This window comes from Acomys russatus, chromosome 7 (assembly GCF_903995435.1).
Source record: "Acomys russatus chromosome 7, mAcoRus1.1, whole genome shotgun sequence".
In the NCBI taxonomy this organism is placed as follows: domain Eukaryota; kingdom Metazoa; phylum Chordata; class Mammalia; order Rodentia; family Muridae; genus Acomys; species Acomys russatus.
Window position 1 is genome coordinate 45,339,645 of NC_067143.1, and position 14,459 is coordinate 45,354,103.

General features: G+C 44.5%; 1 protein-coding gene across 1 annotated transcript; it reads left to right on the forward strand.

Moving 5' to 3' along the window:
* Positions 1 to 12,577: 12,577 nt before the first annotated feature.
* Fam181b (family with sequence similarity 181 member B) lies at positions 12,578 to 14,151 on the forward strand. The gene has a single exon (XM_051148957.1). It carries the CDS (start codon positions 12,593 to 12,595, stop codon positions 13,859 to 13,861), a length of 1,269 nt encoding a protein of 422 aa, XP_051004914.1. The 5' UTR covers positions 12,578 to 12,592; the 3' UTR covers positions 13,862 to 14,151.
* Positions 14,152 to 14,459: the final 308 nt, after the last annotated feature.

Consider the following 14,459-nt stretch of genomic DNA (forward strand, 5'->3'; position numbering starts at 1 on the left):
AGCAGGCGACTTCTGTGAGGCCAGGTTTCTCCAGTGAGTAGAGAAACTACCTACCTGAAAGTGCCTTTAAAAAGATAAATGAATATATACGCAAGTGTTCAAAACTGCTTCAAATGTCCGGGAGCACGCGACCCATGCTTGTGGAGAGAGTAAAGAGGGGCTACAGAAGAGATAAAGGCGAGATATCCAGGAAGCAGAAAGGAGCGAGCCGCCACAGCTTGAGAGCCTTAGGAGAATGTGGGATGCCTTTGAAAGAGTTCAGGACGCAGTGTGGGTCTTAAAAGGAGTCTTAGAAAGTGCAACTGAACTGTGGTTCTTAGGTTCAGCTTTATAGAACTATAACCCGGTGAACGTTTGCTGTTTCAGATGTGATGCTGGCTCCATGAAAGACAGTTGAATATTCATGAAGGAAGACCAAGGACAAAAGAGCAAAAATAGCCACTGGCAGGGCAATCTACGTTCAGATTTTCTCATAAGTGATTTTTAAGGGTTAAGGGAGAGGGCTTAAAACATAAGTGTGGTATCCTAGCACTTTAAGGTGCCCCCGCTCTTTTAACTCATTTCCTCCCTTGATGTAGTCAGGAAGCATTCCCCTCAAAGAACCAGCCAGCTTAATGCAATTATGCAGTGCCCGCCCTCCCCAGTGTGGCTATGTGCTGGGCTACTCCAGCTGGCCTCCCACAAGACAAAATAAACCTCAAATGTCTCTCGAGCCATTGTTTTAGTGCTCTGCAGAGATGTGTTCCAGCGGCTGATCGGGGCTGCTTAAGCTGGTTAATTGAATGTATTCAACCTCATATAATAGGATGTAGGTCTTTAAGCATTTCCGTCTGGTGTGCCGGATATTGAGCTCTTGGGCTGCTCCAGTGGCCGGGCCTTACCTCAGCACTGGGTGTTTCTATCTCACACTCTTACATTTTGCTGCAAACCCTCTGTGATCTCACAGCGGACTTAAGCTTTGTTCTGACAGATGTCACTCCACATCAATTCAACTGGAGTCTAATGTCCCTAAGAATTTGAATAAAGTCTGAGCAAAAGAGAATTCCACACCGAAGCACTTGAATAACGTCCCTCGTTTCCAGGAAGAAGCAGGATCATCATTTAGAAATCAAAGCCTTCAGCTCCACCTTGGCCTCATCTGTTCTGAGTCTGCAGCAGTAGAGTCTCTCACTCTGCGGAGCAAAACCCAAAGACTTAGAACAGAAAAGGATGAATAGATGACGGGCAGGTTGATTTTCAGCCCCCTTTTGTTCTGTCAATCCAATTTATACTGATGAGAGGCGGGATTTTCTGTTTTCTCTATGTCTCATTTATAAAGACCAGCATGATGGATTTTAAGTCAAAGATGTGACTTTTGGCTATGGCTTGAGAGCCCTCCACGGCTTCACACGTTGCGAGGCTGGAAATGGTCTGACTGCTTAGAGGCAGGGATGGGGGCACAGGAAGTGATAGTCATTAGGGTGGAGCCTTATGATTGACTCCTGCTAGCTTTAACACAGAGGTAGTATGTATATATGTATGTAGGCATGATGTATGTATGTATGTATGTATGTTTCTTATCTCTAGCCATGCACCACTTTGTGACTTTGACAGCGAGAAGGCCATCACCAGGGCTAGAGAGATGGCTCACCAGTTAAGAGCACTTGCTGAGCAGCCGTGAGGTAAGGACTGTCTAGATAGGCATCTGGCAACCACATTTAGCCCTGAGGGATCTGATGCCTTCTTCTGGCCTACATGTATGCACAAAAAGAAATAACAACACACATGGACACATGTGCACGTGCGTGTGCACACACACACACACACACCTCATACAGACACATACAACACAATAAAATAATTTTTTCATTTATTTTATTAATTTATTCTTGTTACATCTCAGTGAATAAAATAATTTTTTAACAATCATGATCAGATGAGTTCCCAAGACCTTGCACCTCTAAAACTGTGAGCTAAAATAAGTCTTCTTTTTATAAAGTAGCTTAGTAACAAAAATAGACTGATAGGCACAGGCAACCCCAATGGGAATACAAAAATGCTTCTCCTGACATGAAGGTTCTTCTGTGATCCCTGTCAGTCAATCCTGTAGGCAGCTCCTATTCTGGTTCCATGCACTGTACTTGTCCCATTTAATGTTTTTGAGATTAATTTATGTTATTGCCTCTGTGTGTTGCACTTTTAAATAATAATCATATTCCATCCCACTATACAAAGTACTGTCTAAAATAACTCAAGAACCATTCTCTGTTTATAAAATCCCCCATTGTCTCCCTACTATTTACATAGTACAGCCATCGATTTGTATTATGACACTCAAATTCTACAATCCAGACATGACCTCCTTTCTTGCCACTCTTACCTATGCAAACAAATGTTCACACAAGCCTCTAATTGTCCTTCAGACACACTTGTTTCTTTCCTCTGTGTAGGTATTCTGACCATTGTGGTGGAAGTTTTGGTTCCTTTAAAAAACTCAGTTATTGTTCTACTTGTAGATTTCTAGGACCCTCTGGATCCTTTTATTTTGCTGTTCTCCCATGCGTCTCTCATTTAGAGTCCCAATAGGATGCCTTCCCCTCTGTCCCAGTTTCCTGGTAAGTGAAGGCTTTCGTGGGACATGCCCCTTGGGCTAGTATGCAGATATAAGTGAGTATATACCATTTGATTCGTAGAACAATATGATAGGCAGATTTGGGCCCAGGGGTCCCGCTCAAACTAAGGCACCAGCCAAGGACAATACAGGAGGTAAACTTTAAACCCCTTCCCAGATCTAGCCAATGGTCAGAATATTCTCCACAGTTGAGTGGAGAGTGTGATACGACTTTCTCACGTACTCTGGTGCCTCACATTTGACCATGTCCCCTGGAGGGGGAGACCTGGTGGCACTCAGAGGAAGGACAGCAAGTAGCCAAGAAGAGACTTGATACCCTATGAGAATATACAGGGGGAGGTAATCCCCCTCAGGAACAGTCATAGGGGAGGGGAATAATGGGAAAATGGGGGGGGGGAGGAATGGGAGGATACAAGGGATGGGATAAACATTGAGATGTAACAAGAATAAATTAATAAAAAAAAAAACTCAGTTATGTTATGCAAACATGTCTTCGTCTTAATCGCAGGTGTAGGATATGGGGGCTGCTCCAGTTTGTCCACAGCTGATAACAGCCTCATGAGAGGGCGCATGATCTTTGTCAACAAGAAAACTGTCTTGTGTGGGGAGCATGGTCTTTGGCAGTTGGAAAAAATACTAGAGCCCAGCAAGTGAGAGAGGAAGGAGGGCTGTGAGAACGCTTGGAGGTGACGGTCAGAGGAGGAAGTGAAGGCTGCTGCTCTAGTTGCTGTTGCTGGCTGAATATCCTGATGATGGAGATTGGCATTGCCCCAAAGGAACTTATACAGCAGGAAGGAGCCAAAGAGAACTAAGCCACTAATTTTTCTCTCTTACCTGGTGTTGGGATGTTGGAAGGGATTGAGGTGGAGAAAGGAGAAAGAGATATAAGAAGCCAAAATAAGAATAGATTTTAAAAGTACGCCTACAGACTCTCTTTGTCCCCATGCCCACCCCTACTCCACCCCAGGCAGGCTTTTCTCAGCCTCTAGATCTGTAGGAAGGATCCCTGCTTGGCCATCTAGTTACTACTTTTGTCCTTTGTCTGACATTCCTCTCTGTTATCTGAGACTGGGAAGGCATCTAAGGGGACACTTGAAGCCAGACTGGTGTCAGAACAGTGCTGAACTCAGTGAGTAATGAGTTTGAAAACTCAGAGAAAGATTCCCTGCATGATCAGAGATGGAGACAAGATCTCAAAACATAGAGTCAGCAATTGAGAAATGTCCTTTCACTGCTCACATTTCCGAGCCAGTTTTATTGGTTGTCACAAAACCCTAACCCATGTGCGGCTCAAGCTGCTTGGCAAATACTTATCATCTCAAATGTTAATACAATTGAATTCTCAATTTTCTAGCCCAAAGCCCTTTAAAACACTCCAATTGCTTATCCAACACCCAAGAGTCATCCCTGAAAACATCACACAAGTAACACTGCACAGAGTGAACAGGTGTATTTATATATTTGTAAATACATGTATATAGACATCTGTATTATATATCTATATACAAACAGCAATTAATTTAAAGACTATGAATTTAAAAGAGATCAATGAGGGGTATATTAGCACATTTGGGGAGGGAGGAGAGCAAATGAGGAAATGATGTAATGATAATTATAATCTTTAAATTTAAAGTTTGATTTTTGTTTTTGTTTTGAGACAGAGTTTCTCTCTATAGCCTTGGCTGTCCTAGATTTGTTTTGTAGACCAGCCTGTCTGGGAACTCAGAGAGATCTGCCTACCTCTGTCTCCCTGAGTGTGTGATTTTTTTCTTTTTTTCTTGTAGGAATACACACAAGTGAGAACAAGCTGGCTGTGCTGGTATATGCTTATGATCACAAGCTTGTAATCCACAAAACTGGAACTTTGTGATATACAGCAGTGGTAAGTGTTTCTCTAATTTATGACAAGCTCCAGGTTTTAACTCTCAGCTTTGTAAAACCAAACCAATGAAACAAGAAGTGAGATTATACAGTGTGCCCTATGCCTGGCGTATTTCACTAAGCACAGTCTTATTCAGGTTCATTTATGTTGTTGTAAATGACAGAATGTTATTTTCTGAGGCTAAGTAGCATTCAAATCTCCATCTCTCTGTCTCTGTCTCTCTCTATGTATGTATGTATATATATATATTTTTTATCTATTCTGTTGAATTACATTGTAAGGAATACAGATTTAATTCTCTTCAGATAGATGCCCTGCAGTGAGACTTTGATTTTTTTTTTTAAGCAGTCTCCATAGATTTCTAAATTCACTAATATTATAAAAATCTTCACCTTTCTTAACACCTTTTCCTTCTCCTTTTCCCCATGCCAATAATACAGGTGTAAATTTTTTGGTAGATAAAATTTTAAAAATCACAGAATAATTAAGTGTGTATTTATGGATTCTTACCTTAATTGGTTTGGACAGAGATGCCGTGTGTTAGAAGTGATTCATTCTCTCTCTGTCTCTGTATCCCATCCTGAACAGGGTTGCTTTGTAGCTATGATGTTGTGCCTTACCAAATGCCAGTGGTAATGGGGCTAAGCAAGAACAGACTGAAACCTTTAGAATAATAAGAAAACATTTTTCTCTTCTATTTCTCTCGGGTATTTTGTCACAGTGGCATTCTGTTGATAGAAATGATAGAAAATGTTGGTTCTGTTGGTGTGCTGGGGATGTTGGTCAAAGCAGTTATCATGTCGGTTACAAGTACACTTAATAGCCACCCTTCTACAAACAGCAAGCAGAGTACAAATATGTCTAAGTGCTGGGTAGAAGAAGTTCCCTCCTTCTCAGTAATTATTGATACCTACCCAGTTCCAAGAAGTAAATTATTAATATAAATAAGTCATGAAAGTCTTATTTTCTATATCCATTGAGTTGGTGTGCAGGTAAACAGTAAATTTATGGTTTGGCTAAAGGGGTGAGTTTCAGTGGAGGGTCTCCTTTGCGGACCAAGACCACAAAGTCTTCTAAGAGAGTCTTCTGGCCATATGATACTCACACAAAGGTGAAAACTATCACATTAGTGAAGATGTAACAGGAAAATACAGCATGAGTTTGTGGTAGTATTAATGAGTGGCTGAAGCAGTGTAGAATATATTCACATTAGGTCCTCTAAATCCCCTCATCAATCTGGCTTTCTACAGTCACCAGACACAACATAGACCCAGCAATTCTAGAAACATTCCTAACTCAATGTTTTGTGATATGTCAGTTTTACAGGCATAACAAGAGGGTAAGGCGGATGTTATCTTGATGAACAGTTGGTTCCAAGGTATTCAGCTACAATAGATAGGTCCTCTTCACTTGCTTTTGATGGACATACCAGAATGTGGGAGGGGGCTAGTCTTCTATGGAAAAATGCTATGGTGTTAAGATAAAATAATCCCATGAAACTTGTTGCATAACCAGAAAAGCTTTCTCACTTAAAGAAAAGATGCATTCTGTGGTTTGGCTGTCTGAGTGGTTTTTCTGTTTGTCTTGTTTGGGACTGTTCTCTTTCTTTCCACTATCTATTGGTTTGACTAGCTGTGCAGTGCAGTCTCCCTTGCATGCCTGGCAGACAGTGCTGGTTGTCAGCCAAAGCACCCTACTTCTACTTTCTTTTCATATGCCCTTCCATCCTCCAAGGTTGAGGGTCACACTACTGAAAACAGCATCCATCTGCATTTGAAAAATTCATTTTATTTTTCCTTCAGTTTACTAGAGATCTTTTATGAATGTGACGGTGTGGCTTGACAAGAAACCTCTTTCAGAGCCTGGGGACAGCTTTTCAGGGTTCTTCAGGCTTTGGATGTTTCTGTTACATAACCAAGTGTTGATGTCAGGCCTGCTTTTAAAAGTGACGTGGTCTGTGGTAGAGGATACACTCAGGCCTGATACAACTTGACCTGCTGGAATGGGTAGGTGAGGGAGGCTCCCATTTTCTGAGGGCAAGGGGGGATATGGGAAAGAGGAAGGGTGGGACCAGGAGAACAGCAGAGAAGGGCCTAAGACTGGCATGTAAAGTGAATAAATAAATAAATTAATTTTAAAAAGTGACTTGGTTTTTCTCTCTCGCAGCTTTTAATATATTGTCTTTATTCTTTGTTGTTAATGGTTTAATCAAAGGCTACCCATACTCATCCACAGCCCCACACACAATAGCAGCACTAAGTGGGTCTTAATAACAAAACAAAACAAAACAAAACAAAACAAAAAACCATGAGTACAAGGTTTTGGAAGGGAAAATTGGAGGTGTGTAAGGGGAGGAAATGAGTGGATTTTACCAAAACACACTAAATGAATATATAACATTTCCAATAAAAGTAAAGATTTGATTTTTAAAAAACAAAATAAACAAATGAATGTTTGCTTTGACGTGGTGGCATAGCAAACAGGAAAGAGTTAAAATAGAGAACAAATTTTGGAAGATATTTTGAGAACAAAAGTATGGCAAAAATTAAGAGAGATGTCAAGTTGTAGTAGTTGTAAGTAAGAATGTTATTCTAAAACTATTATACATGATGTGGTACCCTGGGGGAAGAAGGAAGGACCACAGATCTCACCAAATCTTGGCATTTCCTTTCCATTTAAGCACAGAGACCAAAAGCACATGCTAATGACATCACAGAGATAGACATACTCAATGATACATGTAGACTGTAAGACAGTTGACAAGGTGACAACACAGTTTCTTTAACAAAACAAACAAATTGGGAATGATGGTTGCTAATGACTAAAAAGACCCAAGAGATATACAAATTCTTTGGTAGTTCTTTACCAGAGGGGGAGGGTGGTCACCAGTGTCTCATCCCTTAAATTAGTGCTGGCCTTCATCATTTGCTTAACCAATCAAAAATAGTGAGAGTGCCATCCTGAGGATTCCAGGACTAGAAACTTGGCAGGTGCCTCAACAGCCTTTCCGAGCATCTTCTCTGGGATCTCCTACATTTCCTCCAAAGAAGCTGCAGTCCTCTTGGGTCAGAATGCTGGAGAGCACCAGTATGTGCTCCTATGAATGATACCAATTTGGATCCTCTGTGTTAGCTGTTTTCAGGGTCTCATACACCAGATGTTTCTCCTAGTCAAATTGTTCATCTGTAAGACTTCAAGCTATGACAACCTGGCTATTGTTTGCAGCTGCTGAATTTTGGAGGGACCTGTTGCATGAAGAAAGTAACACATCATATTTTTTAACTTTGTATCTTACAATTTGGGTGTGTGCGTATGTGTGTGTGCGAGTGTATACATGTACATGTGCCGGGGCGCCTGTGCAGAGGTCACATGACAACTTGCAAGAGCTGGCGCTTTCCTTTCATGATGTGGATCTTAGAGATAGAACTCAGGCCAGGTTTGGTGTCCAGAACCTCTTTACTCCCTGAGGCATCCCCCTTGACCAGCATTTCATATTTTAAACAAGAAATTGAGATGTAGTGTTGGTAGAAGGTTTGCAGGTGTGGTGCAGTGGGTGGTTGAGAAACAAGGTGAATGACACATTGTGTGTGTGTGTGTAATATTTCTAAGGTAACATTTTATTATGATGATAACGATACCTTATAAATTGCCTTATTTGAAATTTCCCAACTAACTAGTGACCAGAAATTAGTTTGGGAAGAGAAAAAAGATGCATAATTATTCCTTTCATTATGAATGTGCATTCCTGACATCTCTGAGGACTGAGATTGTCCTGCAGGGAATATGATTAAAGTTAAAAAGAAGGAAAACAGAATAAGTAAGTCAGCTTTTGATCCCGCTGCTATATTTACCCACAAAAAAGAGGCAGCTCTCAGGTGGGCTTTTGTTTGAGTAATGTCCTGAAATCCTTGTGTAGAAGAACAATATGAAATCTCAATTCTCCCAAACGGTTTGGGGCGAGTTCAGCTCTTGAGCCCCTGGGGGGGGGGGCTTGGTTCCCAAGGAGACTAATCCCACTTGCTCAGCCTGAGGCACCACCAGGAGGAGAGAGCTCTAGTCTGGAGATCTGCAAAGCCCCTGGTGCAGGAGGGAGCTGAGTCCCTTTGCTCTATAGGAAGTGAAATGTATTGATGTCAAAGCCACTCAAGTGAATGCTCTCACTTAGGGGGTAGGAGGAGGGGCTGAAGGGCCTCTCTAGAGTGAGCCACTGGCTCAACTAAAACCAATTTCATCTCAGATAGGAGTCTTCCAAAAAAGAAAGCAGAGGAAGGGGAAAAGCAACCGAGGCGGTGAGTCAGACTAGGTGCAGCTAGTAATGTAGCTGGATAGGTGAAGCCCTAAGAACTTCCTCTGTTTTCAGAAATAGAATAATTTCAAGCAAAAGCTAAGTAATTTCAAGCTACAAAAATTATTTGTGGGTTATTCCACATTTTCCCATAAACATCATTGCTTTTACTTACTCATGTCTTTGTCTGGGATGGAGAAGGAGAGAGAGAGAGAGAGAGAGAGAGAGAGAGAGAGAGAGAGAGAGAGAGAGAGAGAGAGAGAGAGAGAGAGAGCGCACATGAGAGAGAGCATATTAACATTTAAGTCTTTGCTCTAATACTATCCTGTCATTGTAAATACCTTGCCTTCTTTGGGCAGCCTTGAGGGTCCTTTTATTGCATCAACTCTGGTGCCTGTAACTTACTAAGGTCATAATTTACCATGACTTTTGTGTATGTCTGCCTTTCCAATTAGAAGAAATTGGGTGAGTATCAATATTTTTCTCCTGACTGAATAAGTCACTGGCTGGGCATAGATGTGCATGTAGGGGTCAGCTTTATGAATCATGAAACATTATAAATATTTTACTTTTCTATACATATAGTTGTCAAGTGACTTTCACTTTTATTACCATGCTGATTTTTTTTTTTAACCTAACAGTTTTCATGTTATTTCTACTTTATAGGTCAGAGTCCACAGGAGAAGTTGTGTACTATCAGATAATAAAGGCAAAATTGGACTCCAGTTTTAGCCTTTGGCTATAATTTCAGCACTTCCTTCACTATAGTCCACTGTTTAAAGTTCACGTAACCCACAATCACAACTGCTCTCTTGTACTTGCAAATAGGAACACATGATCCTGATTTTATAGTTTGTTATACTGGAATAGAGCAAGTTGGATGTAAGTTAAGAAATGGGAAAAAAAATGGGAAAAAAAAAAAAAAAGAAATGGAGTTCATTGGGCCACTATTTTACACCAGATAGTCTTTACTGTACTGGGAGAAGAATAAGACTTGCCAGTAACATTTACCTACTATGTCGTATAGCTTTTTTTTTCAACATATAACCCTTTTAAAACCCATGAGAATAGTTATGGCTAATCTCCTTTCTCAGACAAGGACTGGAAATGATACAGAAAGTGAGCTGACTTGCTCAAGGACACTAGTAGCACACATTTAAGGGTAATTATTCTTGATTTTTAGAAGTCCAGCTGTCTATAAATGAACAAGAATTTTTATAGATGATTCTTCATAGTCCATTTATGATTGTTAGACCTATACCGTGATAAGTAAGAGACCCCTATCATGAGCACAGGGCTTTCCCATTGTGGCATCAGTTAATCCTCATGAGTTCCTGTGATCAAGAAGACATGTCAAGGAGTGCAGCCATCTCCACAGATCGAGTCTTAATAGTGAATGCTCTATGTACTCAATGAGGTGGTCAGCCTCACCAGTGTTTTACATGAGTAAGCTAAACAAAGCAAAGCATGGTAGGGTTGTCCAAAACCATGTACCCAGTAGAACAAGGTTTTCAGTCCTCAGTCTCAAGGTTATTGAATGTCAAGGCTTACATTAAACCAGAACCAAGTCTTTTCTTATTTATCTTTCATGCTGGACCGTGATGTTCATGTTCTCCATCCCAAGAGGAATGGACATCTGGTTAAAAGTGCGTCCTAGCCGAGAAACACTTAAAGAAATGCTCGTCCTCTTTAGTCATCAGAGAAATGCAAATCAAAACAACTCTGAGATTCCATCTTACACCCATCAGAATGGCTAAGATCAAAAACTCAAGTGACACCACATGTTGGCGAGGATGTGGAGAGAGAGGAACACTCCTTCATTGCTGGTGGGAATGCAAACTAGCACAACCACTTTGGAAAGCTATCTGGCGCTTTCTCAGAAAAATGGGAATAGGGCTTCCTCAAGACCCAGCCATCCCACTCCTTGGAATATACCCAGAAAATGCCCTACCACATAAGAGGGACATATGCTCAACTATGTTCATAGCTGCTTTATACATAATAGCCAGAACATGGAAACAGCCTAAGTGTCCCTCAGTAGAAGAATGGACTAAGAAACTGTGGTATATTTACACGGTGGAATACTACTCAGCTATTAAAAACGAGGAATTCCCGAAATTTGTGGACAAATGGATTGATCTAGAAATTATCATAATGAGTGAGTTCACCCAGAAGCAAAAAGAGACAAACGGTATATACTCATTTATATCAAAACACTAGTCCAAGGGATACGTACCATGAAAATCTTTACTTACCAAGAAAGTACGTCAGAGGAGAGGATATCCGATTGAGACTTTAGGCAAGAATAGCATGGAAGAATGGGGAAATAGTAGGACCCACAGGGTCCTGGAAACCTACAAGAAGAACTTTATGACAGGCAGATCTGGATCCTGGGGTCCTCCTCAAACTAAGGCACCAGCCAAGGAGAATATAGGCAGTAAGCTTCAAACCCCTACCAAGACCTAGCCGACGAACATGATACTCTCCACCGTTGAATGGAGAGTGAGATCTGACTCTCACAGGAACTCTGGTGCCCCTTTTCTGACCATGTCCCCCGGATGGGGAGACCTGGTGGCACTCAGAGGAAGGATAGCTAGTTACCAAGAAGAGACTTGATATTCTGAGAGCATATATAGGGGGAGGAGGTCTCCCTCAGTCACAGACATAGGGGAGGGGAGAAGGGGAGAAATGGGAGGGAGGGAAGAATGGGAGGAAACAGGGGAAGGGCTAACAATTGAGATGTAATATGAATAAATTAATAAAAGAAAAGTGCGTCCTAGGGAACTTCAAGGTGATCATTCAAATACAATGGAAGTGTATGAAAGACAATCTACCTGGCTTGAAAAGTAGGGCAGAGGAGAACTGAAGGGGCTGAGAGCTGTCTGCACATCTGGGGCTCTCTCTCCATCAAGGATTGGCTTAGGGAGACTGACTTCTCTCTTACTTGCTTTTGGTCTAAGTGCTGGCTTCAACTTTCTCTAAGCTAGTAGCATCAATCAAGCAGTAAGAAGAAATAACACTGGACTCGAGGGTCCCCGGAGAATTGCTCAGAATCTTAGGATCAGAAGTAGAGTTTGAAGACATAGAACTTTCCTCCCATCTTCAATAAGACAAGGCCAATAAAGAACACAGATTGATTACTTTGGGCTAGATGTGGCCATGGCCAAATCTCTGAACTTCCTAGAGGTCAAGTTTCTTCTGTTGAACGGCGACAAAAAGACACAGCAGATCACAAGGCTGTTGGACAGGATTAAATGAGATAAAGTATGGCCAATGACTGACTGGCTCAGGGTAAGCATCCGGAAGCTGGATGCTGGTGGACCTCACTGATTCCAGAGCTGGGATTGAAAACAGATTGTGGACGCAGGTCTACGTTGCCTTAGGGACACTATCCAGGGCCAGGGTGTGGTTTTTACAAGTGACCAAAGCTGAGGCTTTAACACCACCGGCTTTCTCCTCACCCCTGGCGACTGAGGCTAGTCAAAACAAAGGCCCTTGGGGCACAGGGAAGGGAAAGGGTTAAGGCTTGAGAAAGCTCAAAAAAGTCCGAACTCCCCCTCCCTCCCTGTAACCCTGCGCGACCCCCCCCCCCGCCCCTTTCCGCCCCTTAAGCTTGGCTAAGTAAGCCCCTCCCCTCCGCTACCGGGGCGGTCTCCTAGTTCCCTCCCTACGCCTCTAGTTTACAAGATCTAATGAGCTCCCCCGGGTGGCTAAGCCTCGAGCCCCGGCGGGAGCAAGCAGACGTCGGCGCGCCCGGGCAGAAGCGGGCCGGGTGAGCAGCGGCCGCGCAGAGGACGACCCTGTAGCCGCAGCGATGGCGGTGCAGGCTGCGCTGCTCAGCTCACACCCCTTCATATCCTTTGGCTTTGGTGGCTCTGCGGACGGGCTAGTGAGCGCGTTCGGAAGTTTGGATAAAGGCTGCTGTTTCGAGGATGATGAGAGCGGGGCGTCCGCGGGAGCGCTGCTGTCGGGAACTGAGGGCGGGGATGGACGCGAAGCCACCCGCGACCTGCTCAGCTTCATAGACTCTGCGTCCAGCAACATCAAGCTGGCGCTGGACAAGCCCGGCAAGTCCAAGCGGAAAGTCAACCACCGCAAGTACTTGCAGAAACAGATCAAGCGCTGCAGCGGCCTCATGGGCACCGCGCCTCCGGGACCACCGTCCCCGAGCGCTGCAGACACTCCAGCCAAACGGCAGTCGGGAGCCCCGGGAGCCGCGACTGTCGCCGCCCCGGCGCATTGTAAGGCCGCCCCGCGGAGGGAGGCGACCCAGGCCGCGGCTGCCGCCAGCCTGCAGAGCCGGAGCCTAGCTGCCCTTTTCGACTCTCTGCGCCACATCCCGGGGGGCGCAGAGACGACAGGTGGTGCGGTGGCCGTGTCGGTCCCCGGCCTCGGGGCAGTGAGCTCTGCGGGTGACGGGGCGGGCAACGCGGGGAGCTTAGCGGCCCCCGGCCCCAAAAAAGTACCGCTGCGCGCCAGAAACCTGCCCCCGTCCTTCTTCACTGAGCCGTCCCGGGTAGGCGGCAGCGCCAGCGGCGGCGGCTGCGGCCCCTCGGGTCAGGGCGTGAGCCTGGGTGACCTGGAGAAAGGGGCGGAGGCCGTTGAATTCTTTGAGTTGCTGGCGCCGGACTTCGGCGCTGGCAACGATGCGGGCGTCTTGCTAGCCGCCGACCCTCTCGACGCGTTCCCCACCGGAACTGCTGTCCTACGGGGGCCCTTGGAGCAGGAGTCTGGTCCCTTTGATCCGCCGGCGATGGTTGGAAACCTACTATACCCTGAACCCTGGAACGCCCCGAGCTGTACTCAGACCAAGAAGCCTCCTTTGGCTGGCGTTCGCAGTGGCGTGACCTTGAACGAGCCTGTGCGCCTCCTGTACCCCACTGCTTTGGACTCGCCAGGTGGGGAGGACGCACCAGCCCTGCCATCTTTCACTCCTTTCTTCCCAGATTGTACTCTGCCGCCGCCCCATCAAGTGTCCTATGATTACAGCGCAGGCTACAGTCGCGCAGTTTACCCCAGCCTCTGGAGACCGGACGGTGTCTGGGAAGGGGTTTCTGGGGAAGAGGGGGCGCACCCAGACTGATTGCGAGGTACACTTCCCTTATGACTGATGTGGTTGAGTGCTACTGTGGGTCTCTCCTGAGGGGAGAGAACTATGGGAACACTCGTGAAGACGAAATGGGATAAAACAACAAAATCCCGCATTCATTTAATAAAAGAAACTTTGGGAAAAGAGATGGAGGAGTTGGGAGTTGGTTTAACCACAGCCTCAGATTTTATTCTTTTCCTCTCCTTTCTTTGTAAGTGTCCCATAGATTCTTACTTGGACCAGAAGAGACACAACAGGCTGAGACTGGGGCTGGGAAATAATCGGGGGGGGGGGGGATGATGGAAGGGCCAGGAGCATCCCCCCTTTTAAACAGTGCCCTGGCGTCCTCCCCTGAGTACATTTTGAATTAAAGCCTATATCGAAAGAACTGGAGCAGAGGTATGTGGTCATTGAGTTGAGTGTTTTCTTAGTCTTAGTGTTTTCACAGAGTTCTCAGCTTTGCTAGGTGGATGCTGTGGGTGGGGGTTATGTGTTTGACAAGGCGGGATCCCAGCGCTGGTCTGGTCTCTCTTCTTCTCCACCTCCCCTTCCGTGTGTGTGTGTGTGTGTGTGTGTGTGTGTGTGTGTGTGT